General features: G+C 36.6%; 2 protein-coding genes across 6 annotated transcripts; both read right to left on the bottom strand.

Moving 5' to 3' along the window:
• Nucleotides 1-13,732, bottom strand: LOC110104929 (sphingolipid delta(4)-desaturase DES1-like). 3 transcript variants are annotated; one of them, XM_020834233.2, is made up of 3 exons: nucleotides 13,597-13,732; nucleotides 10,850-11,033; nucleotides 1-1,027 (listed from the first exon to the last, which is right to left on the bottom strand). In XM_020834233.2, exons 2-3 carry the CDS (start codon nucleotides 11,015-11,017, stop codon nucleotides 197-199), a joined length of 999 nt encoding a protein of 332 aa, XP_020689892.1. In that variant the 5' UTR covers nucleotides 11,018-11,033; nucleotides 13,597-13,732; the 3' UTR covers nucleotides 1-196. The 3 variants fall into 3 exon arrangements, with proteins under 3 accessions (XP_020689892.1, XP_020689894.1, XP_028553286.1); XM_020834235.2 differs by lacking the exon at nucleotides 13,597-13,732 and adding an exon at nucleotides 11,123-11,154; XM_028697453.1 differs by lacking the exon at nucleotides 13,597-13,732 and having other exon boundaries at nucleotides 10,850-11,099.
• LOC110104930 (expansin-B16) lies at nucleotides 13,638-26,647 on the bottom strand. 3 transcript variants are annotated; one of them, XM_020834237.2, is made up of 5 exons: nucleotides 26,369-26,647; nucleotides 24,507-24,813; nucleotides 22,282-22,411; nucleotides 14,870-15,074; nucleotides 13,638-13,771 (listed from the first exon to the last, which is right to left on the bottom strand). In XM_020834237.2, the coding sequence occupies exons 1-4, from the start codon at nucleotides 26,517-26,519 to the stop codon at nucleotides 14,880-14,882; spliced, it is 783 nt and encodes a 260-aa protein (XP_020689896.1). In that variant the 5' UTR covers nucleotides 26,520-26,647; the 3' UTR covers nucleotides 13,638-13,771; nucleotides 14,870-14,879. The 3 variants fall into 3 exon arrangements, with proteins under 3 accessions (XP_020689896.1, XP_028553299.1, XP_020689895.1); XM_028697466.1 differs by lacking the exon at nucleotides 13,638-13,771 and adding an exon at nucleotides 13,833-13,850; XM_020834236.2 differs by lacking the exon at nucleotides 13,638-13,771 and having other exon boundaries at nucleotides 13,852-15,074.
• Nucleotides 26,648-27,818: the final 1,171 nt, after the last annotated feature.

Raw genomic sequence — 27,818 nt, 5'->3', positions numbered from 1 at the left:
TGGACCAGGAAGACTTCAGTATACTACTCAAATAACGAATAAATAATATTACACAACAGAAATCACACAACTGAACTCATTAGATCAGCCGCTAACAGAAATACAAAATTTTATAAGAATGTTTCTTAAAAAAAATGATATAAACATCAAAAGAAAATCGAATTTGGTCGAACCAAGCAAATAGCAGGTGAGCAATCTATGCTGCTTTCTTCACTTTTGCATCCAACTTCCTCTTCACCCGGCTGAAGGGTCCTACTGTTCGATCCATGACGTACATGTAGATCACCTGGCTCCATGATCTGTATGACGACAAGTTCATGTAGTATTCTGGCGCTATCTCCTTCACTTTGTGAAGCCTGCTTCCTGAAATTCTGGGGAAATCATGGTGCTCATTGTGATAACCCACACTCCAAGTCATAAGATTCAGAGGGCCATAGTAAGAATAAGTCTCCTGTCCTGGACGAAACACATAGTGCTCAGAGATAAAGTGACCAGCCATTGGATGCATTCCTCCACCAACAAATGTTGATAGGATAAGATAGGCAAGAGACTTCCATCCCCAGAAATATACCATGCAGGAGTCCATGGAAACCTGGATTAGAAGGTTAATGAACTCCCACATGCCTGGTTTCTTCGGCTTTAGGAAGAGCGGCCGGAACGCATAGAAGAAGAGCTGCAAGATGACCCAGATGGATTTGGTGATAGCATTCTTGATAGCATGAGCCTCAGCATAGGTAGGAATGTCCATGTCAATGCCGTCGACTCCTTGGAAGCGATGGTGTTCGAGGTGGTACTTTTGAAATGTGATGGACATCGGAACGCCAATGGGGAGATTGGCGAAGATCCCCAGCCAGCGATTGTAGCAAGGGGTTAAGAAGGCAAGGTTGTGGCTTAGCTCATGGATGGCAAGGAAGAGGTTGTGGTTGAGGAAAGAGCCAAAGAAGTATGCAACTGTAAGTATCTTCAGCCAACTAGCACTGCAAAGGTAGGTTGCTGTCCATAGTTGAATGAGAACAGCTGCATTAATCTGCAGTGGAGAATAATGGATATTTTAAGGCTTAATATTTGAACGTTAGTGCATACTAACATGCACAGCTCGTGTAAATTTAGAAATTGTATAATGCAGATGCATTGCTACGGAACTTGGATGCAGAAAGGCATCACAGAGACATGTAAATGGAGAAACTAAAACTAATTCTGAGAAGCCATAATCAAACTGTTAGCTGCTTGAACATGGCAGATTAAGGTCACAAACAGGACAAGATCTATGTTCTAAAAACCACAAAGTATAGTTCAGGAAATACAATCCTGGTGGACGCTTACGCACAGTGAGTTTTTTGTTCTATCATTTGATATTTGACTAGCCTTCTTGTTTCAATAAATTAGGGCCAAAGCCTAATGAATAATATGACAATGAAAAAAGAAATTTGATGGATCGTAAAAATTTAGGGATTGGTGAAATTAGATACATGTTATGCAAATTTAATAGAGACTTGAGAAAGCAATAACAAGGCATTCAAAGAGGCAAGAGAACATGAGCGTAGAAGAGGAGGAAATCCCATACTTGCTTTGTACAAAAAAGGTGTGCTTACAATTAATTCAATTATTAGGAATTTTAAGAGTATAAATGCGATGATTAATTATGAGGATTAAATTTTATAGACATTTTATTCTTTCCCTCCCTCTTACAATTTTTTTTTTCAACATATTGTATGAAGAGATCATTAGCTTTGAGAATGTTAAGAATTCAATACTTGTGTGTGATTGTGAAGTTTGAGGGTGTGATAATATAAGCAGATTGAGTGAAGAATGGTTAGTGTGGGCTCCAAAAAATCACATGTTGGCCTTCTTTCTTTCGGGTTTTAATGAGATAAGTTCAGAGGCAAATTTCTAGAAGACAGATTGGGTTTTGAATAAGACATTAACTAGAGATTTCGTCCTCATTTTACGAAGACTTTATGATCTGAGTTCAGGTTTCCTATAGGCTCAAGCCCTTATAGTTAATTACTAGTCTAGATAACGAGATAGAACTTTCGCTTAAAGCTAGTTGTCAAATAGATACATATTATACACAGATACATAGTATCTAGCATATAGTATCAACATGATTTTAGTATTTGAAATTTTAATATTTAAAATAGGTCACCACATTGCACTTCAAAGCAGATGGTGTCTATGATGCACCGACACAACACTTAGAGAGGGTATGCAGTGTCGGACACGTGTCGGATACGGACACACGTCGGACACGTGTCCGACACGGCATTGGAGTGTCGCAATTAAAAAAATTAAAATTAAAATCGGACACGCGTGTCGGACACGCATGTCCGGTTATTAAATGAGGTATCGCTAGGTACATGCTCGGTACCGCTCAGTACATGCTCGGTATTGCTCAATACATGCTCGGTATTGCTCAGTACATGCTCGGTAACGCTCAGTACATGCTCGGTATCGCTCAGTACATGTTCGATACCGCTCAGTACATGTTTGATACCCCTCAGTACATGCTCGGTACTGCTCAGTATATGTTCGGTACTGCTCAGTACATGCTCGGTACCGCTCAGTACATGCTCGGTACCGCTTGGTACATGCTCGGTACTGCTAGGTACATGCTTGGTACTTCCAGGTACATGCTCGATATTGCTAGGTATATGCTAGGTACATGCTCGGTACTGCTCAGTACATGCTCGGTACTGCTTAGTATATGCTCGGCACTGCTCAGTACATGCTCGGTACTGCTCAGTACATGCTCAGTACCGCTCAGTACATGCTCGGTACCGCTCAGTACATGCTCGGTACTGCTAGATACATGCTCGGTACCGCTTAGTACCGCTAGGTACATGCTCGGTATTGTTAGGTACTGCTCAATACATGCTCGGTACCACTCAGTACATGCTCGGTACCGCTTGGTACATGCTCGGTACTGCTAGGTACATGCTCGGTACCGCTTAGTACCACTAGGTACATGCTCGGTATTGCTAGGTAGATGCTCGGTACTGCTAGGTACATGCTCGGTACCACTCGGTATCTTCCCATAGAAACAACTTACGAACTTTAAAAACAAGCAGAACTTCAAAATTACTCTTACAATAAAATTTTGTTCCGGGGGCGCTGCCCCTTGACCCCGCGACCTGACCGGGCAGGTCGAACCCCGCCATGGGGCAGCGCCCCCTTGGACCCCCGGCAGACTGGTATATTGTTGTATTCATGTTGTCTTATTATTGGGATATTTTGATTTCACTTCATATCAATTTAATTTGATGTATTCATATGTATGATTGGTTTGTTAGCAAAATGAGCTCTGCTACTAGCGGGGGTGGATTAGGTAAAGGTTCAAAAGAGCCATCTGTCCACGCCATGTCTGTGTCCTATATTTTTAAAAATTATTATATATTATATTAAAAAAATATTATGTCGTGTCCACGCCGCACCCGTGTCCTATATTTTTAAAAATTGCCGTGTCCCGTGTCCGTGTCCGTGTCGTGTCGTGTCCGTGTCCGTGCATCATAGTGGGGAACTGATCATAAACCCGATCAAGATCCCATGGTTCCATCGTCCTGGCTCATCATGATACCTGGTCTACTTAGTTAGATGAAGTAGTCGACCTAACATGATAGAGAATCCTTGTTGACAACTGCGGGTTGTTTTGTCAAATGGTACCTTATAAACCTGGGGTGAATATTTGTCTAAGACTCTTGAGAGAGGACAAAATATTGTTGTGATTTAGAAACGGGAAAACCGTATTCGAAAAGAGATTAGAGAGTCTAGGGTTTTTTGCAAACCCTAGGCGATTCTTCATTCAAGTGGCTCTTCTTCTTCTATCCTGATGGTTCTTTAGGATTTTTTGTTGTTTGAGAGGCTCTTCTTTTTCTAATCTTGCTTTACATGGATTCTTCCATTGATTTTCCTCTTCTAAAATCAGCCTTGAATCCAAGTTCTACAATTAGAATGTCCCCATCAGGCATGAAAGCTTTGAATGGGTTATTGACGTCTCGTCAATCTTCACCCAAACCTTTTCTGTTTCTTTTGTGTCTTCTACTGATATTCTTGCTATTTTCTCTAAAGTTGATGTTTTGGCTGCCTCTGAAAAATGGGTAGATCTAGGAGTGAATAGGGCTTACGGAACAGCAACTGAAAGAGTTTACTTCCCGAGCTCACTGCCTCACACTGCTGGCATTGAAGAAGTAGTGCTTTCTTCTTTGCTAAAGAGAATGTCAAACCTGCAAACATAAGGCATATTCTAGCTCTTTCTCTTCCCTTTGGACAGCTTTCAATGGTTTCTTCTTTCGATTCTGGGCCTAGAGAAATTGGCTTCACTTCATTCATTTTAGCCATGAGCTGTCCTTGCAGGCGTCATCTTCTATTGAATTTCATGTCTATCGCTTTTGTGCCAACCTTCTTTTGAGCCTAAATCGAATATTAAGACCCGGGGTCGAAAGAAAGACTTGTGGTAAGTTCGTTGGGTAAGCAGCCTCACTTTGGAGCCTTAAAATCTATCAAGCTTAAGATCTAGAAGTTGAAAAGTTTTTACACTTTTTGCTTTAAACAAAGGTTTTTTTTTTTTGAAATTTTCTTGCCTTGAAGGTTATGGTTTAGTTTGGTTGGTTGAACCTTGATTTTTTTTTTGGAAAACCATTCATTATTCAGAAATGGTCGACTTTATTTTGACCTAAGAGCGAAGAATTTACTTATATTCCTCTTTGGATTAAATTTCTTGATCTTCCTTTAGTCTGCTGGACTCCTGAGGGCATTTCTAAGATCAGAGGTTTGATTGGGGTTCCTATTGCTGTGGATTATCTAACAGCCGAGCAAGCTTGGCTTAAATTTGCTCGAGTTTGTATTTTAGCTTCTAAAGATTCTTACCTTCCTAATGAAGTCAATATTTTGATTGCACGTAATATTTTTTTGTTAAAAATTATTTACGATTGGAAGCCTACTCCTTATCAAAGCTGTGGATCTATTTTGCACCCCTCTTCGTTGTGTCCTACTAAGCTGCATGTTTCCATTGAAAATCTGGAACCTAGTAGGGGAAGAAGCATAAGCATAAGGGTCTAGAAGGAGGCTTCACGTTCTGTGAGACCTTCCTTTTCTAATAATCCTGCTTCTCAAAAAATTTTTGATCAAAATCTGAATCCTCAAATAACATCTAATGCCCCCATTCTTTCTAAACCCATTTCAAGAATTTCTCATTCTTCTCGGGTTGCTAATGATTCTCAAGATAATTTGCATTTATATTCCAATATTTTGAGGGATTCAGGTGTTTTATCTGTTGAATTTAATTCTAAGAATATGGTTGCCTCCTCTTCGTGTTCTAACGAGGCTTTACCCAATTTAAATTTTTCTACATATGAGAGATGGCTTCCAATTTCAATTTAAATAATGCATATGTTGTTTCTACTTCTCTTTTTAATTCAAATATTTATGTTCAAGATTCTAATTCGCATAATAAGTTTTAGGTTTTGGATATCCTGGATGGCGGTCATCATGAATTTAAGGAATGTGACTCTATTTATGTTTTAACTAACCAGGAGGATTCTTCTTCTACTATTCCTACTATAGATCATTCTAGTTAAAAAAGTTCCAATTGCTGCTAGTAAATCTACTAGATCGAAAATTGCCAGGAAGGCATCAATCTTGAAAATTAAGCATTAATAATTTTCCAATTTTAATTTCCTGTAATGTGAGAAGCTTTAATTGCTTGGATAATATTGTTAGAAAATTTAATATGAATTTCTGTAGTATTCTTGAGCTAAAGTCAAGCTGGATCTTGTTGGTAATCTGTGGTTTGAAGCAAAGCATAGAATTTTTCAGCAAGAAGGTTGTTGTCATAATTTTAATTTTTTTCTAATGCTTGTAGGATCTGATTAAAATAGAATGCTTCGTGTATTTTTTTTAATTCTACTCTTATTACTAATCAACTAATTCATGGTATTCTTAAGTTTGGGTCAACTTCTTTTTTTATTGCTGCTATTTATGCTTCCAATTTGGCTGTTGAAAGGGTTAATCTCTAGAAAGATATTCTTCATTTATCCTGTAATATTTCTACGTCGTGGATTTTGTTAGGAGATTTTAATTGTTGCATATTTGCTAAAGAATAGTCTGGTGGTAATTCTCTTTCATGTAACAAATTGGGAGAATTTAATAATTCGTTTTTAATTCTGGTCTTATTGAGCTTTCTTCTATTGGTCATTTTTTTACTTGGTTCAATCAGTAAAGAGAATCCTATTCATATAAAATTGGATAAGATGTTTGTTAATAATTCTTAGTTGGATCTTTTTCCGTTTTCTTATTATTTAGTTGATAATCCTCTTTATTATGATTACTCCCCTCTTATTATTTCTAATAATAATGTCTTATTGGTTTTCTTGGATTATTCAAAGGGCTAAATTGAAATGGATGTCTTGTGGAGAAGACGATTTCGGTTTCCTCTACTCTAAAATCAGGTGCAGACTAAATTCTAATAAGATTCATGATATAGTTTCCTCTCAAGGGATTATCTCGGATCCAAAAAGCCTTTCTGATGTTTTTAAGCAACATTTTAAGTATGTTTTAATTCTCCCAATCTGGTTTTTGCTTCTTCTTTCAACATACCGGCCGGGAATGTTATTCCTGAATTTATTAGATCTTTTTTGATTCTTCCGATCTTGTTTGAAGAGATTAAGAAGGTTGTTTTTAATAGTCCTAATTCTGCTACTCCGAGTCCAGATGGTTTTACTTTTGAATTTCTTAAGAATACTTGGGAGATTGTTAGACCTCTTCATTGTAAAGTTGTTATTTATTATTTTAATTCTAGATTTATGCCAAGGGCTATTAAAGCTACTGTTATTTCTCTAATTCCTAAAAATAACAATGCTACCAGTGTTTCGAATTTTAGGCCTATTTCTTTATGTAATATTTTTTATTAGATTGTGGCAAAAATTTTGGCTAAGAGATTGTTGGGAGTTATGCCTTTTATTATTCATAATAGTCAAACTGGTTTTATTAAAAATAAGATTTCTACGGATAATATCATAATTGTTGCTGAACTTCTTAGAGAATTCAATTCTTCTTCTAAAGAAAAGTTTTTTTATGCCAAATTAGATATTTATTAAGGCTTTTGATACTATTTCCATAATTTTTTTTAGCTAGAATGGTTTGGAAAGGTTTTCCTCAAATTTTTAATGATGTTTATTTTTTTATTATTCTTAATGGTTCTCTTCATGGGTTTTTTAGTTCTTCTTTGAGTCTTTAGCAAGGTTGTCCTCTTTCTCCTTATCTTTTTTGTATTGTTATGGATGCTCTTTCTAATCTGCTGGATGATAACTCTCATAATGAAAGTTTTGAGGGCGTAAAGGCGAGTGATTATTCTTTATCTCATATTTTATATGCGGATGATCTCCTCATTTTTGGCAAAGCTTCTATTGAGAATGCTAGCAAGCTTAATTTTGGTTTATTTCTCTTCAGCTTCTGCTTTGTTCATTAATAATGCTAAGAGTTCTCTCATTCTCTCTAAAGATTGTCATTTAGTAGATGTTATTAGTCAAACTCTTGGCGTTTGTGCTTCTTTATATCTTTTAAAATATTTGGGCTTGCCTTTCTCATATTAAAGGCATAAGATTTCGGACTTTCAGTCTTTACTTAGTCGTATTATCTTGCTTTTGGTGGGTTGGAAAGTTAAATTGCTATCTTTTGCTGGAAGGGTTCAATTCCTTAAATTTACTATTTCGAATGCTATTTCTTAATGGATTAGGGGTATTTCTCTTCCTAAATTCTATTTTAAATTTATAAGAAAGGTTTGTTCTAATTTTCTTTTTCATGGAGATTCTTCTAGTAGGAAGATTCATATCATTGTCTGAAAAGATGTTTGCAAGCCTAAAGATGTTGGGGGTCTTAGTATTTTTGATCCATAAGCTCTTTATTGTGCTTATAGTTGTTCTATTATTTGGAGGATCATTAATGGCATTAGTTATTTGGCTATTTGGATAAAATTTAAGTATATCCCTTTTTGTAAGCCTTGGTCTCAGTATGTTTCTATATTTTGGAAAAATATTACATCTTATTCTAGAGATATTAAAAGTGAGGTTTTATTCAATATTTTTCCTAATAGCTCTCTTCTCTTTATTAAGATCCTTGGTGTATGGGGAAATCTCTATATGAGACTGTTGAGATTGCTATAATTAATCTGAATTCCTCTTTATGTAAATGCAAGTTGAGGGAATGGATTTCACATGGTTGCTGGAATTTGCAAATTTCTTTGTCTACAACTATTAGTTCAACTGTTTCTTATATTTCCATTAATGATCAGCAAGCTTCAAATATTTCTTGGAATGGGGTTCTTCCTTCTTTCAAAATGTTTTACAATACTTTTTATGATAACTTCACTAAAGTGAAATGGTGTTTTTATATTTGGCATAAAAGATATGCTATGAGATTTTCTTGTTATGCTCGGATGGCTATCTTGAATGGTCTTAAAACGACTAATATTCTTGTTAAGAGAAATATGAACGTTCCTACTTCTTGTATCCTTTGTTTAAATGCTGAAGAGAGTCATAATCATTTATTTTTCTAATGTGATTTTTCCTTCAGAATTATCACAAACTTTTTTCATGATATTAATTTTTTAATGCTTAGAGCTAATTTGATTCAATTACTGGATTATATTTCTACTCTTCATTTGGATTCTAATGTGATTTTTTTTTTCTTTTTGTTTGTTGTTCTATTTATTTCATTTGGAAAGAAAGGAATTTCAAGAGATTTGAAAATAATTTAGTCTAGCTCTGATTTAGTTGGTTGTTCCATTAATAAGGCTTTGTTAGCTAAAATTTCTTATTGGAATTCCTTTCATTGCAATAAACATTTTCTACTTAGATAGGGTGTTTGGGTTTTTCTTGTTGGGTTTTGGTTCTCTGGGGTTTTTGGGCTATGATGATGGGGGCCTTCAGTCATTTATTGAAAGGTTTTTATTTCGGCAACCAGGTTTTTAACTTTGAATGGTCGATTTTTGCAACCAAGGATTGATTAATTTTCTTTGTGTGAGGTGTTTTTTTAAGAAGGTTCATTCTCCCTTTCTGAGCCTGGTTGGTTGGGCCCTTGCTTTTTTGGATCTCTTGTTTTTATAATTTTTCTGTTTTGTTTGGTTTAGGTTTAGGTTTGGTGGTGATTTTTTATGTTTTGTTCTCTTTGGGGAGTTTCTGATTTTTCTAGTCAGTTGGCGTTAGCTTATTTCTGTTATGTCAGATTATCTTCTAGAGGATTGATGAAGCTTTATGTTTTCAAGTTTTTGTTGATGGGATCCAGTTTGTTTGTGGATTGTTCAACTGAAGATGGTTTTTATTGTCTCTGGTTTTGTTGTTAGTGTTGGCATTTGGTTTATTTATTGCTCTGCTCTTTAAGTGGTGTTTCTAGGTTTAAGTGTGTGTGTGTGTGTTTTATACTTCTACAAGATATTAGTTGGGTTTCTCTATTTGTTTGGCTTAGAAATTTCAAGCTTCTCTTAGTGAAGTGATCAACTGTTTGGGTTTGAAGAAGATTTGTTTTCATGTGCTCCTTTTATTTGTACCCATTTGTGGCTTTTTGATTGTAGACTGATTCCTCTCATCTGCTGTGGACATAAGCTTTAACCGAAAATATTTATTTCGGTGTCATTTATTTGGTGCTTATCAAACTCAATCCAAGCTGGTGCTTCCAGCCTTCCACACAAACAAGTGGTTTTTTCTAACATTTGTTGTATTAGAGTAGCCTTCTTTTTTTAACAAACGTAACCTTAAAAAATTAATATACAAATATGCTGTGCTAGATGTAAAAATTATCACTTATAAACACAGTGGACAACTTGCTTCGCAAGTGCCTTGCCCATGGTTATGAAACCATGGAGAATATGCAAATGCAATTTAAGGTTCTGTTATGATATGCCAGAATTTTAAAAGCAAAGCAAAAGAATACCACATGCTCGTGTTAAATTCAAATTTTAGTTTAAAAAAAATCAAATCTCAAGTATACTATATAACAGCTGATAATGGCACCAAGAGAAAAGCCGAGAAAACCCATGGCAAACAGGTTCATATCAAATGACTACAGTCAGGACAGAAATTTGCGCAATTTGGTGGAAACAAAGCTCGTTCAATGGAGAAATCACTGGAAGACACTCCCTATAATAAGTTGATGCAAAAGAATCAAAAAATAACAAAATATAATCCCACCCAGTAACCTAAGCTACCTAATCGTCTGAATCTTTCCAAGGAGCTTTATTTCCATTGATTAATATTGGAGTTGAGTGATAAATAGAATAGTATTAAGTGGTATGCATGTAAAACTCCCAAGAAAGAAACGTTCTAATTATTTCCATTTCCATATCTACCACACAGCGATCTCAAGCCCATATTGTTCGAGTCCAACTTAGCTCAAAAAGTCCAATATCATTTGCCCAATAGTATAAAGTCCATATTATAAGCTTTCATTCGTCATTTTGGTTGATAAAAAAACAAATCGAACGCCTGCCTTCGGCAATCAAATCTTACAAATGCTGGTTACTGAACAGCATGTGAAAGACTCGAAGTTTTAGCATTTCCCAAACTTGATCTAAACAATTCTAAGGGCACCACTTCCCAAACAGTAAGAGATGGCTATTAACTTCTTGAATCAGGAAAAAAAAAACTTATGCTTTGAAAAGATAAGAACAAAAAGGGCAAACCACATCAATCATCGACAGGAATCTCATCAAAGAATTTCCGGTCCGATAGAACAAATTCGAAAAACAAAGCCATATAATCACATAAAACAACAAATGCCAGCAAATAAGAGCAATGCAAGTAAAAACCACACAATAATTCGGTAAAAAGTCCTACAGAAATCATGAGAATCCGATTCCAACCTTGATGAAAGCCCAGGGATCGGGTCCAAAGAGCTCTCGAATCTGAGGATACTTGGCGAGGATCTGCTTCCTCCGTGTGGCATGCGGCTCGTCCGTGTACGACCAGAAAAAATCCGTAGCCATTAGCCCTTCTTCTTCGCAATCTCCTCTCTCTCCTTCGCGGCCCATCTCTCTCCTGAACACCCTGTGGAAAATTTCAACTTTGTGAAAAAACAAAAAAGAGAATGAAGAGAAATCCTGTGCGAGAAAGAGGACGGACGGTGACAGCTTTACTAAATTTAAAATAAGGAACGCATGGGAAGTTTGGAGCAACAAAACCACGAGAACCGTTTCCAATTGAAGAGGGAGGAATCCTTGAATTAGAAGTTTTGGTTGGATTTAATTCAAATAGAAATTAATAAATTTGGTAATTTCAATTTAACTAAATTTTAGGAGTTTTAAATCCTATAAAAACAATTTGATACAGTATAATCAGGGGCGGATCCAACTTCTTTTTTTAGGGTGGGCAAAAAAAATTTTTTTTGTGAGCGATGGGCAAAAACTCTTAGGATTGGTAAAAGTAAGGCAAAAAAGATTTTTGATGGGGGGCAAAATACCCAAAATATTTTAAAATCTCCCCTCTAAATATTAAAAAAGAATTTTTTGAGGGTGGGCAAAAGCTATGGGTGGATCCCCCCATGAGTATAATAAAGCTTACTAATGATGTATTAGGGGTGTAAAGTAAAATAAATGAGTGGATTTTATTTTCTTCATGCTTATAGTTATGAAGACTTAATAATTTAGTTGTATTATCTAATAATTTAAATCTACTTTGTCTCTTATTTTATAATTATTAAAAAAATTAAAAGCTTTATAAAATTTTTTATACTTTAAGAAAATTTCTTCGTGAGATTTAGGTTTCGGGGCAATTCTTTTTATTTATTGTTATTCATACATTGATGTACTCTTATTGATGAAATAAAATTTTAGTTTATTTTTAACTATTTAGTCTTGTATATTTTGTTCATATTATTTGTGTAGGGAACTTTTTTTGTGTAAAAAATGTATTTTCAAATCCCTTCATTGCATCCTTTATTATCGGGGTAACCCCATTTTTATTTGATGCATGATTTTTTATGATGTTGAAAAGATTTTATATGAAGTGGAGCAAAGGCTAACCCATAAATATCATATAAGTAGAAAACTATTAAGATTGAGAAACCCCCAAAGAAAAATAAAACTAAATATTTAAACATTGAGATGTATTTCGGTGTAATGGCTGAAATTTTATTAGAAACTCCAAAGTTATAAATGCTCGTATAGGAGCACTTCCAGGATGAGTCACCTCTTGGAGAGTTACACCAATGTGACTAAATTATGAGGCCTTTAGACCAAAACAATCAATATCTTGATATATAAAAGTTTGGATTATTATAAATGATATGAGAGCAATACAACATTTGAAATATGAGAACTCTATGTGTAAAATCTTGTCTGCTTGGAGGATGATTCTCGACTAAGAAAATTGACGAGGACCTCAGCTATCTAAGTGAAGGAGGTTGCAAAACCTCTTAAGAAACTAAAATTAAACTCTTAAACATCGAGTTGCATTTTGGTGTAGCAATTATAATTTTGTGAGAAACTCCAAAGTTAAGCACTACCGAGATGATAACCTCTTGAAAAATTATACTAATTTGCTAAAATTATGAGACCATGAGACCAAAGAGAATAATACATTGAAATTTAAGAATTTAAACTGTTACATGAACATATGAGAATATTAAGTTTAATCATACACCAACTTATTAGAAACTATATTGATATTAAAATGCCAAATAACTTTAAACTTTTGGATCAATCTTGATCCTTATTTTATTCACACCACCTCTACTAACAGATTATTTGTTTGGGCCAGTTGCCTATTTCTACGCATTAGTGACTTGAAGTTTACTCTACACAGTTATTCTTTACCAGATAAATTGAGTTCGAACCTAAGATAGATTATAATTGAAAATTTACTACTGATTACCATTGTCACGATACATTAGATTTTATTCTTTATTGGTGTGATCAAGTGGCTCTTAGCCCCAAATTTTTTATTTTTGAGATGAGACCTGCAATGCTTTATGGCATAGAATGCTGGACATTAAAAGATAATCATAACATTAAGTGTTGCTGCGATGAGGATGCTAAGGTGTATCTCCAATGACAGATAAGATTAGAGAGAGTAATTAGATGATTTGGTCATCTAAAATGACAGCCTTCCCATGACCTATGTTAAGAAAGATAGAGATAGATCTAAAAAAGACTTAATTAAAAATTATTAAAAATGACATTTCTTAATTAGACTTAAATGAGAATTTGACTCTAAAAAGAATTTATGTCTCTAAAAAGAATTTATGTAGCTGACCTCACATAATGAAATAAAGCCTTGATGTTGTTGTTCCAATTGAGATGAGCGAATGTTTGATAAAAATTATTGTTTTACAAGCAATTTGTTGAGAGCTTAAAGTTTCCTTTGGGACAATTTTCTTACTGTTTTTTAAAACATATTTTTAGTATAAAAATTTTTTGAATGAAAAATTATTATACTAAAAAATTGCTTCAAAAAAACTGTCATATTTTAATTAGTATGTATCTTAAAATTATAAAATTTATTATTTTTGAGATAATTATAAAATATAAATAATCATTAAAAATTATATTATAATTATCTCAGAAATTTTTTTAATAATTGAGATCCACCAATCTCGTGGCCCACCAGTCACCTCTATACTGCTGCAGACAACCAGCTTTCTATGCATGTGGCATTTATTTGGATGCAACTTGCTAAGCACTCACTGAAACCTGATGGGCAAAATAAAGTTGCACATTCTGATTAAAGGCAAGCGTTCTTCCTTCCCGCCTGGACAAAGAGCATCCACATGTTCCTGGGCCCAAACCCTATCAGAAGACAATGAATGAATACTGACATGAAAGCAGAGTAAGCATGTGAGTAGAATTCAGAAAAGGGGATCCAGATCTGGACAATAGAAAAAAAAAACGATTATGGCAATTAAAGTTTTAGTACAAGCTGCAAACAAGATTTAAGAAAGCTTCAAATAAACAGCCTAACCAGAGGGTTCTCGACCAAAGGAATGGCAGATACATACCTCTAAGCTAGGTTGGGAAATCCCATCCAAAATGAGGTATACCCAAAGGCCATAGTGACAGAAAACAAGCTCTCTCTCCTTAGGAGAAGGCTACGGTGTCACTACAACATTTACTCTCACACTTCTGGAAAATTATTGCGTGCGGCATTCGGATTCGTCCGGAGGTAAATCTGAAAGCGTCACGTCATCCGGGGCCTAGTACATCCGGGTAATGTGACACGTCCGAATTTGTCTCTGGACAATCCAGACACCTCCCGTAATACTCTCTCCAAACTTCTACTCATAAAAGATGCTAAGAATTAAGATTGACTAATGCTATACTTCCCAAATTGCAATCACATCAGTGCCAATGAGGTTACACTTATAACTCTCTTCTTCTCCACATGAAGCTCTTCCTTTCACACGCTCATAGATAAGGCATTTCACTTAGGACTAGGCTTCGTTTTGGACGGTTTTCTTTCTGCTTCTTAAAACAACTTCTAGTACAAAAAATTTAAATTTTTATTAAAAAGCTGCTTCAAAAAACAAAAAGAAAGCCGTCCCACACGAAGCCTAAGGCATTCTACCTAGATAAAATCGAAGGGTAAAATACCTTAAAGTTCAAAATAAATGAGTGAAATGTCTTATTTTTGAGCGAAGTATGAAGATGAGAAGTTATGCGGAATATGAGAAGGAGCCACATCACGACATCAGCTTCCACATAAGCAGCTGATGTAGCAATTTTTAGAAGTACAGCATTTTTATTAATATTATATGACGATGAACGATGGGGTAACGGCTAGTCTTTTAACGGTATACAAAAGTAGTTCATTTACTCATTAAAAAGTGCCAACCACCACCTAACGGCTACTTTTCTTTTCTATTGGAGATTGGAGGGCCTCCCCCAAACCTGCATTTTGTTAAAAGAAATTAAGGCGTGATGTGTATGTTGCTTTGGGAGACCAATTCCTTGGAATCACATCTCTTGCCGAGAGAGTCCTCTGCGTGGATAGTGTGGTCAGCTTTACAGAGAAAGGACCCATTAGCGGCCCACCAATTATGCACCAACTTGCACCCCACACATGCTTCATCTCTTTCCACTCAGTGGAAGTTGACTGCAAAAAGTATTATCAAATCAAAATAAATGTTAGTCGGAGAAGATTAATAATCATGAACTTTGCGACCCATAAGAGAGTATATTAAGCCATAAACCAACATGAATCTTTACAGTTAGTTTTGCATTTCTTCTTACCTTATGGAAGGGACATTTTCATATTATTAAATAGAAAGTTTATAAGATATGCCTTTGGGGAATGGTAGAGTTCATTGACCAACTGATTCCAGTTTATTTGTTGTTACTATGAACATCATAATTTGGGTAAACTTAAAAATTAACAAATGGAGAAATTGTGGTGAATTCATTTTCTCCGTTGTGTTTTGTTAAGAGTCAAATTCTCATTTAAATCTACTAATAATAAAAAAAGGTTCATTACAGGTTAAACTTTTTTGGACTCCGTTGAATGAGCATTTTCATCTTATGGCAGATTGCTTCTGTTTCTGCTGCTCATCTACGGATCTTCCATGCTTAAATGGCTTTGTTGTTGAGAAGTTTACTAACGATTCTGATAGGCAACATTTTACTCTGATTATTGTTGATTTTTATTCTGATTTCATTTGTTACTTTTCTCTTTACCTATAGATTGGTCTTTAGATGTGTGTGCTTTCGTTGTTGTTTCATTTATTGCTAGAGTTTTTTTTTTAAGGATCTGATATCATTATTTCACCCATATGGTTTGGTGAGCACTATTCAACGGATTGATTTGCACAACCAAGGTAGGAGAAAGTGGGCATTTCCATACTGTTTGGATATTTGAACCAATGCCACTTGCCTCATTTCAAAATTTCTTTGACTTTGTTTATTTAAGAGGGTTTACGTTATTTTAGGGTACATTTTGCTAATTTTTATTCTCTGAGCTATGTTTAAGCCGTATTTAACTGCTAAATTTTTATAGTCTTACTTTTATGATACGCCTTGAAGACGAAATCAACAAGAAAAGACAATAAAAACAACAAAAATTGAGAAAGGACAATTGATTTTTTGTTTTAAAACTTCGACATCATAATAAGATACAATGATCTAATATTAGAGAGGTAGATCGTATCTCCGACTTGACCTAGACGCCTCTAGGAAGCCCTCAAGAAAACTCCAGAAAAAATACAACAAACTCTCAAAACCAAACATGAAAAATGAATCCTAGAATCAGCCCTAAATGAACTCCCCAATTCAACCCAAAAACAGCCCCCTTAATTAATTTCGCTCTGTTTCTCTATTTCAAAATTAGAATTCTTTCCTTTCTTATTTCCCTCATTTTCTCTCCTATTATATTTAATTAATTTTTTATTGGGCACCACAAGGGGGGTTGAACCAGTTGCCTTTTCTCCCATAATAATACTCCCCTCAAAATTTACCTGGTCCTCAAGGTGGAAGGTCAGAAATTGTCTTCTGATTGTCTCGTATGGCTCCCATGTGGCGTCATGCTTGGGCACATCCTTCCACTTAATTAGTACCTCCCGTGCCCCGATCTCCCCTCTGCGTAACCCAGTTACTTCCAGAGGTTCCAAAATGGCCTCTATGTCCTCTGTCAAAGTCTGAATTACTAATGACGATATCTACTCTCATATCGTCTTCCTCAACTATGAGACAAGAAAAACTGGGATAAAACTGATGAGGGTGGTAGTTTTAAGCAATAGGTTATTGCTCCAATGCGCTCCAAGATCTCATAAGGCCCAAAGTATCGTGGGGATAACTTCTCATTCCTCCTCGCTAGTGTTTTCTACATGTAGGGCCACAATTTTAAGTAAATCATATTTCCGGGCTCAAAGTTTATTTCTCTCCTGTGTTCATCGGCCTTCCTTTTCATGATCTGTTGGGCTCTCAACAAATATACCCTGAGCTCAGATAATATCCTGTCCCTCCCCTCTGAGTACTACTCTACACTTGACACATGTGTGGTGCTCTGCCCATAATGAATCATATGGGGGGATCATTCCCATAGAGAATCCTAAAAGGAGTGGTCTTTGCTGCTGAATGGTACGAGGTATTGTACCAATACTCTGCCCAAGCAAGCCACCTTGATCAACTCTTTGGCGTGTCAGATGCAAAACATCTCAAATAGGTCTCTATGCTTTTGTTGGTCACTTTTGTCTGACCATCTATCTGGGGGTGATAGATTGTACTTCTCTTCAGAACTATACCCTGTAACTGAAACAACTCTCTCCAAAAGTGGCTAAGGAACATCTTGTCCTTGTATGTCACAATAACTTCTAGAACTCCATGCAGACGCACCACTTCCTTTATGAAGACAATAGCCACAGTAACGACCGTAATGAGGGGTGCCTAAAGGGAATGAAGTGTGCATATTTGCTCAAAAGATCCACTACTACTAGTATCACCGAAAACCCCTCGAATCGTGGCAATCCCTCAATAAAGCCCATTGTCACCTCTAATACCCTCTTCGGCAGGGCTAGTAGTTGTAGAAACCCTGTTGGTGACATGGCTATGTACTTGTGCCTTTGACATACATCGCATTTAGCTACCTAATCCTCTACATCACTGTGCATCCCGACCTAATATAATTCTACTGCTAATCAACTGTAGGTTTCTATGCTCCTGAATGCCCTCCCATTGCACTTCCATGAAACTTCTGTAGCAGCTTGGGAATGTATCGTGATCCCTTCGATAGAAAAAATCTTCCTTGATATAGCAATTAGACTCACCTTAGCGTGTAGCCAGGTTGACTATCCGAGTTCTGCAACAACTCATCTATGATCTTCCTCAGTCCCTCATCCTGTTCGCTCTCATATTTCAACTTTTCCCAATCTAAGACTAGGGGTACTGACAAAGCTACTAACTTAGGCTCCTTGACTCTCCTGGACAAGGCATCATATGCTTTGTTTTTTAAGCCCAGGTAGTACTGAATCTCAAAATCATATCCTAGTAGCTTGGATAGCCATCGTTGATGCTCCCCGGTGACCATTCATTGTTCCAGCAAATACTCCAGGCTCCTCTAATCTATTCCGACGAGGAAGTATCGCCCCAATAAATAGGGTCACCACTACTAAATGGTCAAAACAATAGCCATCAGTTCTCTCGCGTACACTGACTTAAGCATTTGCCCTGCTGTAAGCACCTAACTTAAATAGGCGATCGGTCACTGATCCTACATAAGTTTTGCCCCCAGTCCAAATCCTCATGTATCTGTCTCCACCATAAATAGTCTGCTAAAGTCAGGAAGTGCTAACACAAGTACACTACTCATTACTTTCTTCAGTTGCTAGAAAGCATGTGTATCCGCCTCACTTGAAGCCGTCCTTCTTCAACTGCTCAGAAAACGGCCATGTTATTGTGCCATATCCTTGTGCGAACTTCTGGTGGTACCTAATGAGGTTTAAGAATCCTCTCAACTCCCTCAGTCTCTTAGGCAAAGGACACTTTAGCATAGCCTCAATCTTGGATAGGTCCGCTGCTACCCCTACCTTGCTCACCACATGTCCCAAGTACTCTACATATGGTTGTGCAAACGAGGATTCTTAGGCTAACAAAGAACACTAGGTTGGCATACAAATGGTGCTCTCTCAATGTCTCCAATAACATCCTCATGTGCTCCATATGCTCTGCCTCCATTCGACTGTAGATCATGATGTCATTGAAGAACACCAAGATAAATTTTCTAAGAAGGCTTGAAAAACCTGATTCATGAGTGACTGAAAAGTGGATGGAGCGTTAGTGAGGACCACCAAAAATTCATAGTGACCCTCGTGTGTTCTGAAAGCTATCTTGTGCACATCCCTTGCTTCATCCCGATTTGATGGTATCCCGATTTCAAGTCAATCTTTGAGAAGATGACTGTCCCAAATAGTTCATCTAACAACTCGTCGATCACAGGGATAGGAAACTTGTCCAACACAGTTTCCTTGTTTAAGGCTCTATAATTGATACATAACCTCCACCTGTCGTCCTTAAGTGTTACAGCCATTTCCTTCTTTTTCACCAGTAAAACATGACTGAAAAAAAGGCTTACATTGGGTCTAATAATTCCTGCCTCTAGCATCTCTCTGATGAGCCTCTCAATCTCATCTCTCTGGATCTGCGGGTACCAGTAAGGTCGAACACGAATAGGAGAGACTCCCTCCTTCAAGGAGATCACATGCTTGTGCTCTCAATGGGGTGGTAATCCATTGGGTTGCTGAAAGACCTCTGGAAATGGCTATAACACTTGATGCACACACTCAAGGATCTGGTCTGTCTGAGAATCTTGGACCCCCTCCAAACTCTCCAACTCTACCAAATAGCCCTTTCTAGCCCCCCATATCGCCTTGACCATGGGTTTAAGTGAGACCATGGTCTTGCCTAAGTTAGCATCCCCTCGTAGCAGCACCTTCTTCCCTGCCACTTGCACCTCCATAGTCAAAGACTGGTCCACCTTGGTCTCTCCAATGGTCTGTAACCATTTCATCCAAATGATGACATCAGTGCTTCCAAATTCCATGGGAAGAAAATCCTCCACTAATTGTAAGCCTCTGAGCGCTAGCACCACTCCCTTCTAAATCCCCTCACTCCTCTCTACCTTTCCTGTCCCCATCATGACGCCAAAACTCCTTGTATCCACTAGCTTCAATCCTAACTGGTCCTCGAACCGCTTGGAAATGAAGTTATGAGTGGCTCCACTATCCACCAAAACCTCCACTGGTTGCTCCCCAATTTTCCCCCTTACCTTCAAGGTGTGAATTGGGGTAAATCCCACCACAGAGTTCAGAGACACCTCCACCACATCTAAATATAACTGCTCCGCCTCCTCCACAACCTCCTCCCGCCTCCTCCACAACCTCCTCCATGTGGATGATGATATTTGTATGGTTGATCAGTTTGGTGTTGAGTTCAAATCAACTCTTGAAGAGTACCATTTGAAGGTGATAATAAAGAAGCATTCTAAGTTTGTCAGTATCTTATTTTTCGACTTCAGCCTATGTTGAAGTCTCTCCTAGATAAAGAGAATGACATCGGGTGGTCCTATCCAGACCGAATTAGTCAATCAAACCCGCCGCCTTATTATTTCCAACCTGTCATCTCACTATGAGCCTAAAGTTTCTCCTACCCTAGTAGACTTACGCCAAAGCTGCTAGTAGCGAATGGGGCAAAACTAATATTTTATGACATTCTCGGGTTATGTTAAACTTCAGCCCATATATAATGTAGCTAATAATGTTTCAAGAGTTAGTTGGGTTCTTGTGTTGAGTTTGTAGCCTTGTAAGTAGCCAATAAGTTATATATATATATATATTGTTTGTAATGGAGCATATTTTTTAGAATAATAAAATGTAGGCTTTTTGCCCGATTACTTCGAATCTTGTGTCCTGAGATTTGATTTCAAGTGGTGGATTCTTTTACTAAGAAGTTCTTGGAGTTATGCTCGACTACATTCACCATATCGTCAACGAGGAGTTGTCGACCCACTTATCCTGTGTCAGATCCTCTTGTTAAAATTAAACAAGTCATGCATTATAGAATATATGACAACCACCATGTATATAGGAGTTGCTCTATAGTAGTGCTCGTCTCAAATGATTAAAGAAGAGGTTGTTAGACCGGTCCAGCCAGTCTGATAGGACCGGCTTACACTAACAGAGGCAGAAATGTCTGCCTTCTATACGGGCTGAACGCAAGCCACAAGGATTTGGGAGATATTTTGGAAGAATTTTGAGGGATTTGGGAGGGAAATTTGAATGTAGGGACTACTTAGAGATTTTCTTTTGAATTTTATGCATTAAATAGTTGGTTTTCCTAGGGTTAGAGCATCTTGAATTTGGTTGAAATTTGATATCACTTAGGTTTAGGTTTCCTTTAGGTTCTAACGGCATCTAGAGAATTGGGAGAAATCATTTCTCCTCTCAAATTGAGGATCACTTGTATCTTGGTCTTTGTTTCAGATGTGACGAGAGGTATACGCCGGGGCACAGGTGTAAGGACTGAACACTTTCGGTTCTTACCGTTTGTGATGAAGAAGGAATGGATGAGGGTGTCGTCATTCCACCTTGCGGTTAAGGTGGATCTTTGGGAGGGGATTATTGTTAGATCAGTCCATTAGACCGACCAGCAGGTCCGACGGGACTACCAGCTTACACGAACAAAGGCAGAAATGTCCACCTCCTGTATGCGTCGAATGCAAGTCGCAAGGGTTAGGGAGCTGTTTTGGAAGGATTTTTGAGAGATTTGAGAGAGAAATTTGAATGTAGAGACTGTTTAGAGATTTTCTTTTGAATTGATGCATTAAATAATTGGTTTTCCTAGGGGTTAGGGCATCTTGAATTTGGTTGAAATTTGAGATCTCTTAGGTTTAGGTTTCCTTTGGGTTCTAGCGGCGTCTAGACAATTGGGAGAGATTGATCATCCTCTCGAGTTGAGGATCACTTGTATCTTGTTTGTTTTTCTTCCATTAGTTGATTTTTCTCAATAAAGTAGGCTGTTTTTCTTTGATTTTTCTTCTACTTGTTAAATATTCTCGTTGATTTTGTCAAAATTGTTAGGTTTCACTTGAGATCTTCAAGTGTTTCCTATCGGAGGCCCTCATGCTAAAATTGAAGAATGCATGCTCTGTGAAATATACAAAAACAAGCACAATAGGAAATGCAGGTAAGGTCATATCAGGTTTAGACTAGAAATGCGTCATTAACCTAACTTAATGCTCAAATGTTCAGAACCCATGAATCAAGCATATATTCTAAAATTTCTCTATATCAACTAAACATAGTAATATCTGATTAAAAAAAAAAATAGTAATATCTGATTGAAACTAACAAAAGAGGTAATGAGTTCAAATCACAACTAACTTCTTGGCAATGCAATTTTAAGGCTATATTCATCAGGAGTATGCAAGAAGCATCACTACCTAACTATAATCTCAAATGTTCGGTACCCATAAATAAGTTTAATATTCTAAAATTCCTTCTCATGAACTAAGCATAGTAATATTGTGTTGGAATAAACAATTGAGCAAGAGGTTCAAAGTTTTAATCACACTCAGCTTCTTGGCAGTGCAAGGCTAAGGTATTATCATTTTCTTGTGAGATCCCACATTGAAAAGACCTAAAGCATTAACTTCTTTTAATAGACAACAGACACATATTTTGCATGCTATATTAAACATTGAAGACAACAAGTAGGAGATTAAATTTGTATCGTAATACAAAGATTAATAAATAAATGTTTCTCTCTATTACTTATTAGATAAAACTTTAAGCATAGAATGAAGGTTAAAAACTTACTGGTTTAATGTGCATTGATCCGATATCTCCATCACCATCTTCAAACTCCACAAGAAGAGATAGCCAGTAGTCTGTGGAACCTTCATTCACATGAAAGGCTATGTTCTTCCCGCGGTACTTGCATAAAGTCCTAAAATTATTTTAATTTACTCCATCAACTTTGAGAATCAGCATACTAAACACACAAACAATATTGTAGCAAACTTCATTAGCTTTCAAATTTCTATAAGCTAGTGTGCAACATTTACTTCCCTAAGAAAATTGTGAAAGAATCACCAATATATAAAATTCACGTCTTTTTAACGAGCATCTAAGGTAGCTTAGGAAGCATTCATGCAATGCCGGAGTTCTCTAACCCTTGATAAATGCTACAGAAGAACAAACTTCAAAGTTCAAACAACCCAAAGAAGTACTTTTCAATGCAATCAAACATGAATTAGAAGAAAAATTGATATCTGCCAAATTTGATAGAATTGGGCTGCTCAACTCTCTTACAGCAATCTAAATCAAACTATATAAAATAATAGTCACCGTTTTTCAGTGAGAGAGTTGAGCAGTCTTCAAACAGATAGAATCAAACAGAATAACAGTGCTCTGAATCAGACATAAAGCAGATTGGTAGGCCATCAAGGTAACAAAGTACACGAGAAATGAAAGATGGTCTCCTAATTTCTACTTGATATAGACGTAAAGTAACTATCCAGAACCTGCAATAGAGCAATCTAAGTTCAACAGTAAAATATCTAATCACAAAGATCAATAAGATGAGATAGGGAAATTTGGGCGTGGCATTCGGGAGATTAACTAGATAAAGAGAAAAGATGCAAAAGCTCGGGGCTGTTTTTTTGCAAGATTTAGTAAGGATTTTGGGTAAATCTTGCTGAATAATTTTTTGAGCAACTTAAATTTTATTATCTTCTTAAATTCAATTTTCCTCCTATTTTAGATTAAATTATGGAATTAGTAAATCACGGGGAAGTAAGACTTAAATAGAAATTATGTTACTACCCATTTTTTCTTTTTCTCCTTGGATTAAGGCTTCTTTTGGCACAACTTTTTTTTCTGTTTTCTAAAACAAATTTTTTTAGCAAAAAAAAATATAAAAACAAAAAATAGTAAAAATTTGTCCCAACAAAAGCCAAAATCTTAAATTTTAAAATTATATGCAAACAATCTGTTAACATGGGCGGAACCCTTAAGTGTCCAGTGGGACAATTGCCACCCCTAAAAAAATTAAAAATTTATTTATTAGATAAATTTTTAGGTAATTTGTCCCCCTCCATCTTTTTTTACTCTTTATTATAGAAATCTTTAGGCAATTGCCCCCCCTAAAAAAATTAAAATGCTATGATCTTTAGGCGATTTATAATCTTGCCCCATAACAAAATTATACACATTGTGTAGATGTGTTATTACACGAGATTTTAGGCAATTGCCCCAGCATAATTAAACACATCGTGTTGAGGCATTATTTTTAGGAAACGATGAACCAAATACAAAGAGAAATAGTAAAGAGAATCCAAAAATATCCTTACAACCAAACTTTGTTTCAGGTCGAACCCTATTAGGGGCCGTTGCCCTCTTGGACCCCCGACAAATTGTGTAGAGGTGTTACATAATTTTTGTTTAAGAATAATGGTCATTATATAAGATGTTTATGATATTTTAAAAATGTATTATGTATTCAAGTACAAATAATCATTAGTCACTAAAATGATATATATATGAAAAACAAAATCTCTACATTTTTACTTATAATTTTACCCCCTCGAAAGGGAGTTTGGCGGCTTGCCATCTAGAAGAAGTGCCTATCCCAAAAACCTCTTGGCCCTCTCTTGATTGGGTCCCATTTAACCAAATTAAAATTTACAGCAAAAAAGCCCCTTAAATACATTTTAAATAGAACTCGTAATCATCGAAACTCCTTTCTGCGTTTGGAAAAAAATATTAGTTGCGGAGTGCGGACGGAGGAGCACTGTCTGCACACACATATGGTACCAAGCAGTACCTAGTGGTACCTAGCGGTATCGAATGGTACCTAGCTGAATTTTATACTAGTGTGCGGACGGTTCTCCCCGTCTGCACTGCGCACGTAATAATTTCTCCTGCGTTTGGGCTTACCTTTCATCACCGAAAGCAGTCTCGATGATTAAAATTTCCGTTACACTGTACAAAAGAGATCTTCCAGAGAAAATGAGTAATTGCAATAGATGATATACTATTACCGGCGATAGAGGACGGAGATCTCGCCGCGGTTGCGGAGCTCGGGACCCTGTCCAGCAATGGCCATGCGGCTGAAAGCGGCTCCGCTGAGATCGAAGTGAGTGCGGCCGAAGGCACAGTAACCGCCGGGGCACTCGTCGGTGACGATGATGGTGACGGCGCGCCGCGAACAGACGGACTGATCCGCACACCGCACTTTGTAGCAGGCGCCGCACCCTTCCCCGTCCTTAAACAGCACCGGGCTCACAGCACCCACGCGCGCCCGCATTGGTCGTACGTCCACCAGCGACCCGTACCCGCACGCACCACCTGTGCGTTCACATATACACCCGTAAACGGAAAGCCCCCATCAAAAGAAATTTTCTTCAACAAAATTATCTTAGGATTTTTGCTTATAGCTATTTTTTTAATTAAAAAATTGAGGGTGTTATTCATTTATTATCTTATAAATTAAATCTATTACTTTGAAAAAATTAAAAATATTTTTTATTTCTAGACTAAATATTAAACATTAAGCAGGTAAAAAAAAATTTGACATAAGGGAGCCGTAAAATTTTAAATATTTAAAATATTAATATAATATATAAATAATTAATATTATACAAAACTCAAATAAATATAAGATCTTTTAGTACAATTTTAATATAAAATATTTTCTTTAACTATATTTAACTAAACAATATGATATAATAAAATTATTGTGTTCAACACAACTCTCTTTGACCTATTGGTTGAGAGCTTAGGCTTCCAATTAAGAGGTCTAAGGTTCGAGTTCATGTGTATGCGTTGTGTGTATGAATTTGACTTAAATGACCTAAATGTCCAAAAAAAAAATTATTGCGTTCAGAGAATATTATTGTACCTTTTTAAAAAGAAAGTATCCACAAAACATGTTAAAAAGCTAATGTTTGTTGTCAAAGCACAACGTGACCGACATAAGGCAGTAAAAAACTAAAATTTTTGGGGAAAATAGTCTTTTCTTCCTTTCATATTCGTGTTTTTTTTTTATTTTTGCGATATTTCTCTTTTAAAAAAATATTATTAAAATTTGGACGGTTACCAGTAAAATGTCATTTTTAGTCTTTTTTTTTTTCTATTTCAAAGTGAGTGTTATAAATGCATTTAGGATCAAATGATTTTTTACTGTTTAAAATAGTGTTTTTGTACAAAAATTTTTAATTAAAAGTTTTTGTAAAAAAAATTATATTAGAAAATAATAAGAAAATTATTTCAAATGAAACCTTATAATTCATTTGGGTTAACTTTTTTATACTGTTTTTAAAATAATTTTTAAGTAAAAAACATTCTTAACTAAAAAAATTTTACATTAAAAACTTACTTTAAAATATAGTAAGAAAAAAAAAAAAAAGAAAACAAGAATTTTCTAAGGGGATAATTAAAAATAACAGTAAGAAGAAGACAAAGGCTTTATATGCGACGACGGACTGACGGCCATGGGCGGAAGATGGAGTTTGCCGAGGCAACATGTCTCGGATCAGGTGCCGCTCTAGTAGTACCGCAACAGATATAATAGCCTGACAATACGACACGTACCCCAGCTTAACTTATCTAACGAGCTAAACTGTTACAATAGTGCAGTATGGTGTTGATAACCTGAGAGCTGATCCTCGCCCCTCTACTAACGGTAAAATAATTGCCGGAGGCCAGCTCCACAACGGCTACTTTACTATTTATAATAAAAAGATCGTTAGACTATCGTTACCGTGACTGCGATATCCACGTGGCGAAATAAGAACAACGGTGAGTGGGTGTGGAAGGCCAAATGGGTGGCGATTACAAATCCTACCGAGCAAAATATAAAAACGCTGAAATCAAGTGAAATGGGGGTAAATAACTAACACACCGTCGCTGCCGTCGCCGTCGGGGCTGCCGTACCAAGTGGCGGTGGCGGGCTGCCAATGTGCATCATAGACGGTCCGGAGTTCGCCGGCGGCGGAACAGAGGAAGAGGAAGCAGTAGAATATTACGGAGGAGAAGAGAAGAGAGACGGCCATTGCTTTCAAAATGGAGAAGAAGATGAAACAAAGAGAACCTTTCTCACTCTGTCCCTCTTCTTCTCCTCCGCTTTAAGAAACCTCGAGAAACCAACGAGCTTCTACTTCTATATTCAGTGTAAACAACAAGCGGGAACTGCAGGCCGTTTTTATAGAAAAGCAAAGTTGATTTTGCCCCTTATTAATTTAAGAAATTCTATGATAGAAACACGCCCTCTTTTTTCAGGTAAGTGTACGCCTAACGAGGCAGGCAGCGCGTGCATTTATGAAGATGTGAGAGTGAACTTTGCAGCATTTGCTCATAAAATCGCGACTGGTCATGGTCCTCCGCGCTTAATCATTTTTTTTTTTAAAAGGCTCAGTTTACCATGGATTGAGTGGTTGCGCTTAGAGCTGCAGAGTAAATTAAATGCAAATTTATTTTATTTTATTTTATTTTATTTGCAATGTGGTATTCACTCGTTGTTGTCATCGTTGAAAGGATGCTTAGAGGCATGACTAATCCTGGGCTGATCTAGAAAAGGTACCCATCTTAGAAATCTACCCGCACTTGATTTGGCATCACTTAAAAGGTGCTGACACTCGAGGGGAATAGAGCACAGGTTGGGGGTTCCCAGCCGTACTCTCCCAACAACCAAGTTAAATAACCGTGAGCTAGTGCAAATTTTGTAAATATTAGTAGCTTTAAATCATTATTTTTCTCTGCTTTCAAGTGATTTTTATACTAATAGAAGCTTTACAAAGCAGTAAGAAATCAATCTCAAATGAAACCATGGACTAATTTTTTAGATTCTTTAAGACATCAATTATGTAAATCGTCCCCTACAGCCTTCACCAATCACTCATCATTATAACCTCAGATAACTCCCAATTCTTCTAAAGAAAGTTTTCAACTTTAATTGACCCCTTAAACTTTAAACATATTCTTCTTTTTGATTTAATGTTAGATCCAATTTTCACCATCTTTCCTAAAAGCAGAGTTACAGTTGACAGAGCGGAAGTTAAAGAGTTGTAAATAAGTGGTTCCACAACATTAAGGGAGGATTAGCCAAAATTAAAGCTTTGTGAATAATAGTCGGTGACAACAAGGTTTCATGGAGGAAACCTTAGCAAGCTGTGAGAAGAAATTACTTCTTCCATTGATTCCCTCTTCAACAGAGTCCTGCATTGGATACTGATACTCACACCCACCCATCATGGCCTTGTGGGTGGGTATAGGTGGGTACTAAATATCGAGGGATAAATCGATTTACATTAATAATCACCGTATATCTTATTTATACTACTGCAATAATCATT

The sequence above is a fragment of the Dendrobium catenatum genome, unplaced genomic scaffold, assembly GCF_001605985.2.
Source record: "Dendrobium catenatum unplaced genomic scaffold, ASM160598v2 fragScaff_scaffold_113, whole genome shotgun sequence".
Classification (NCBI taxonomy): Eukaryota; Viridiplantae; Streptophyta; class Magnoliopsida; order Asparagales; family Orchidaceae; genus Dendrobium; species Dendrobium catenatum.
Note: the sequence above shows the minus strand (reverse complement) of the source record. Positions and strands in the feature narration are given on the sequence as shown.

What these genes read in the sequence shown, in the direction of transcription:
- LOC110104930 (XM_020834237.2), bottom strand. Translation starts at nt 26,519, where the DNA reads ATGGCCGTCTCTCTTCTCTTCTCCTCCGTAATATTCTACTGCTTCCTC. An exon ending in ATCTCCGTCCTCTATCGCCG is followed by an intron (nt 22,412 to 24,506) that starts GTAATAGTATAT and finishes AAATAATTTTAG; the next exon opens with GACTTTATGCAAGTACCGCG. An exon ending in GATCAATGCACATTAAACCA is followed by an intron (nt 15,075 to 22,281) that starts GTAAGTTTTTAA and finishes TACTTTTTGCAG; the next exon opens with TCAACTTCCACTGAGTGGAA.
- LOC110104929 (XM_020834233.2), bottom strand. Translation starts at nt 11,017, where the DNA reads ATGGGCCGCGAAGGAGAGAGAGGAGATTGCGAAGAAGAAGGGCTAATG. An exon ending in ATCCCTGGGCTTTCATCAAG is followed by an intron (nt 1,028 to 10,849) that starts GTTGGAATCGGA and finishes TCTCCACTGCAG; the next exon opens with ATTAATGCAGCTGTTCTCAT.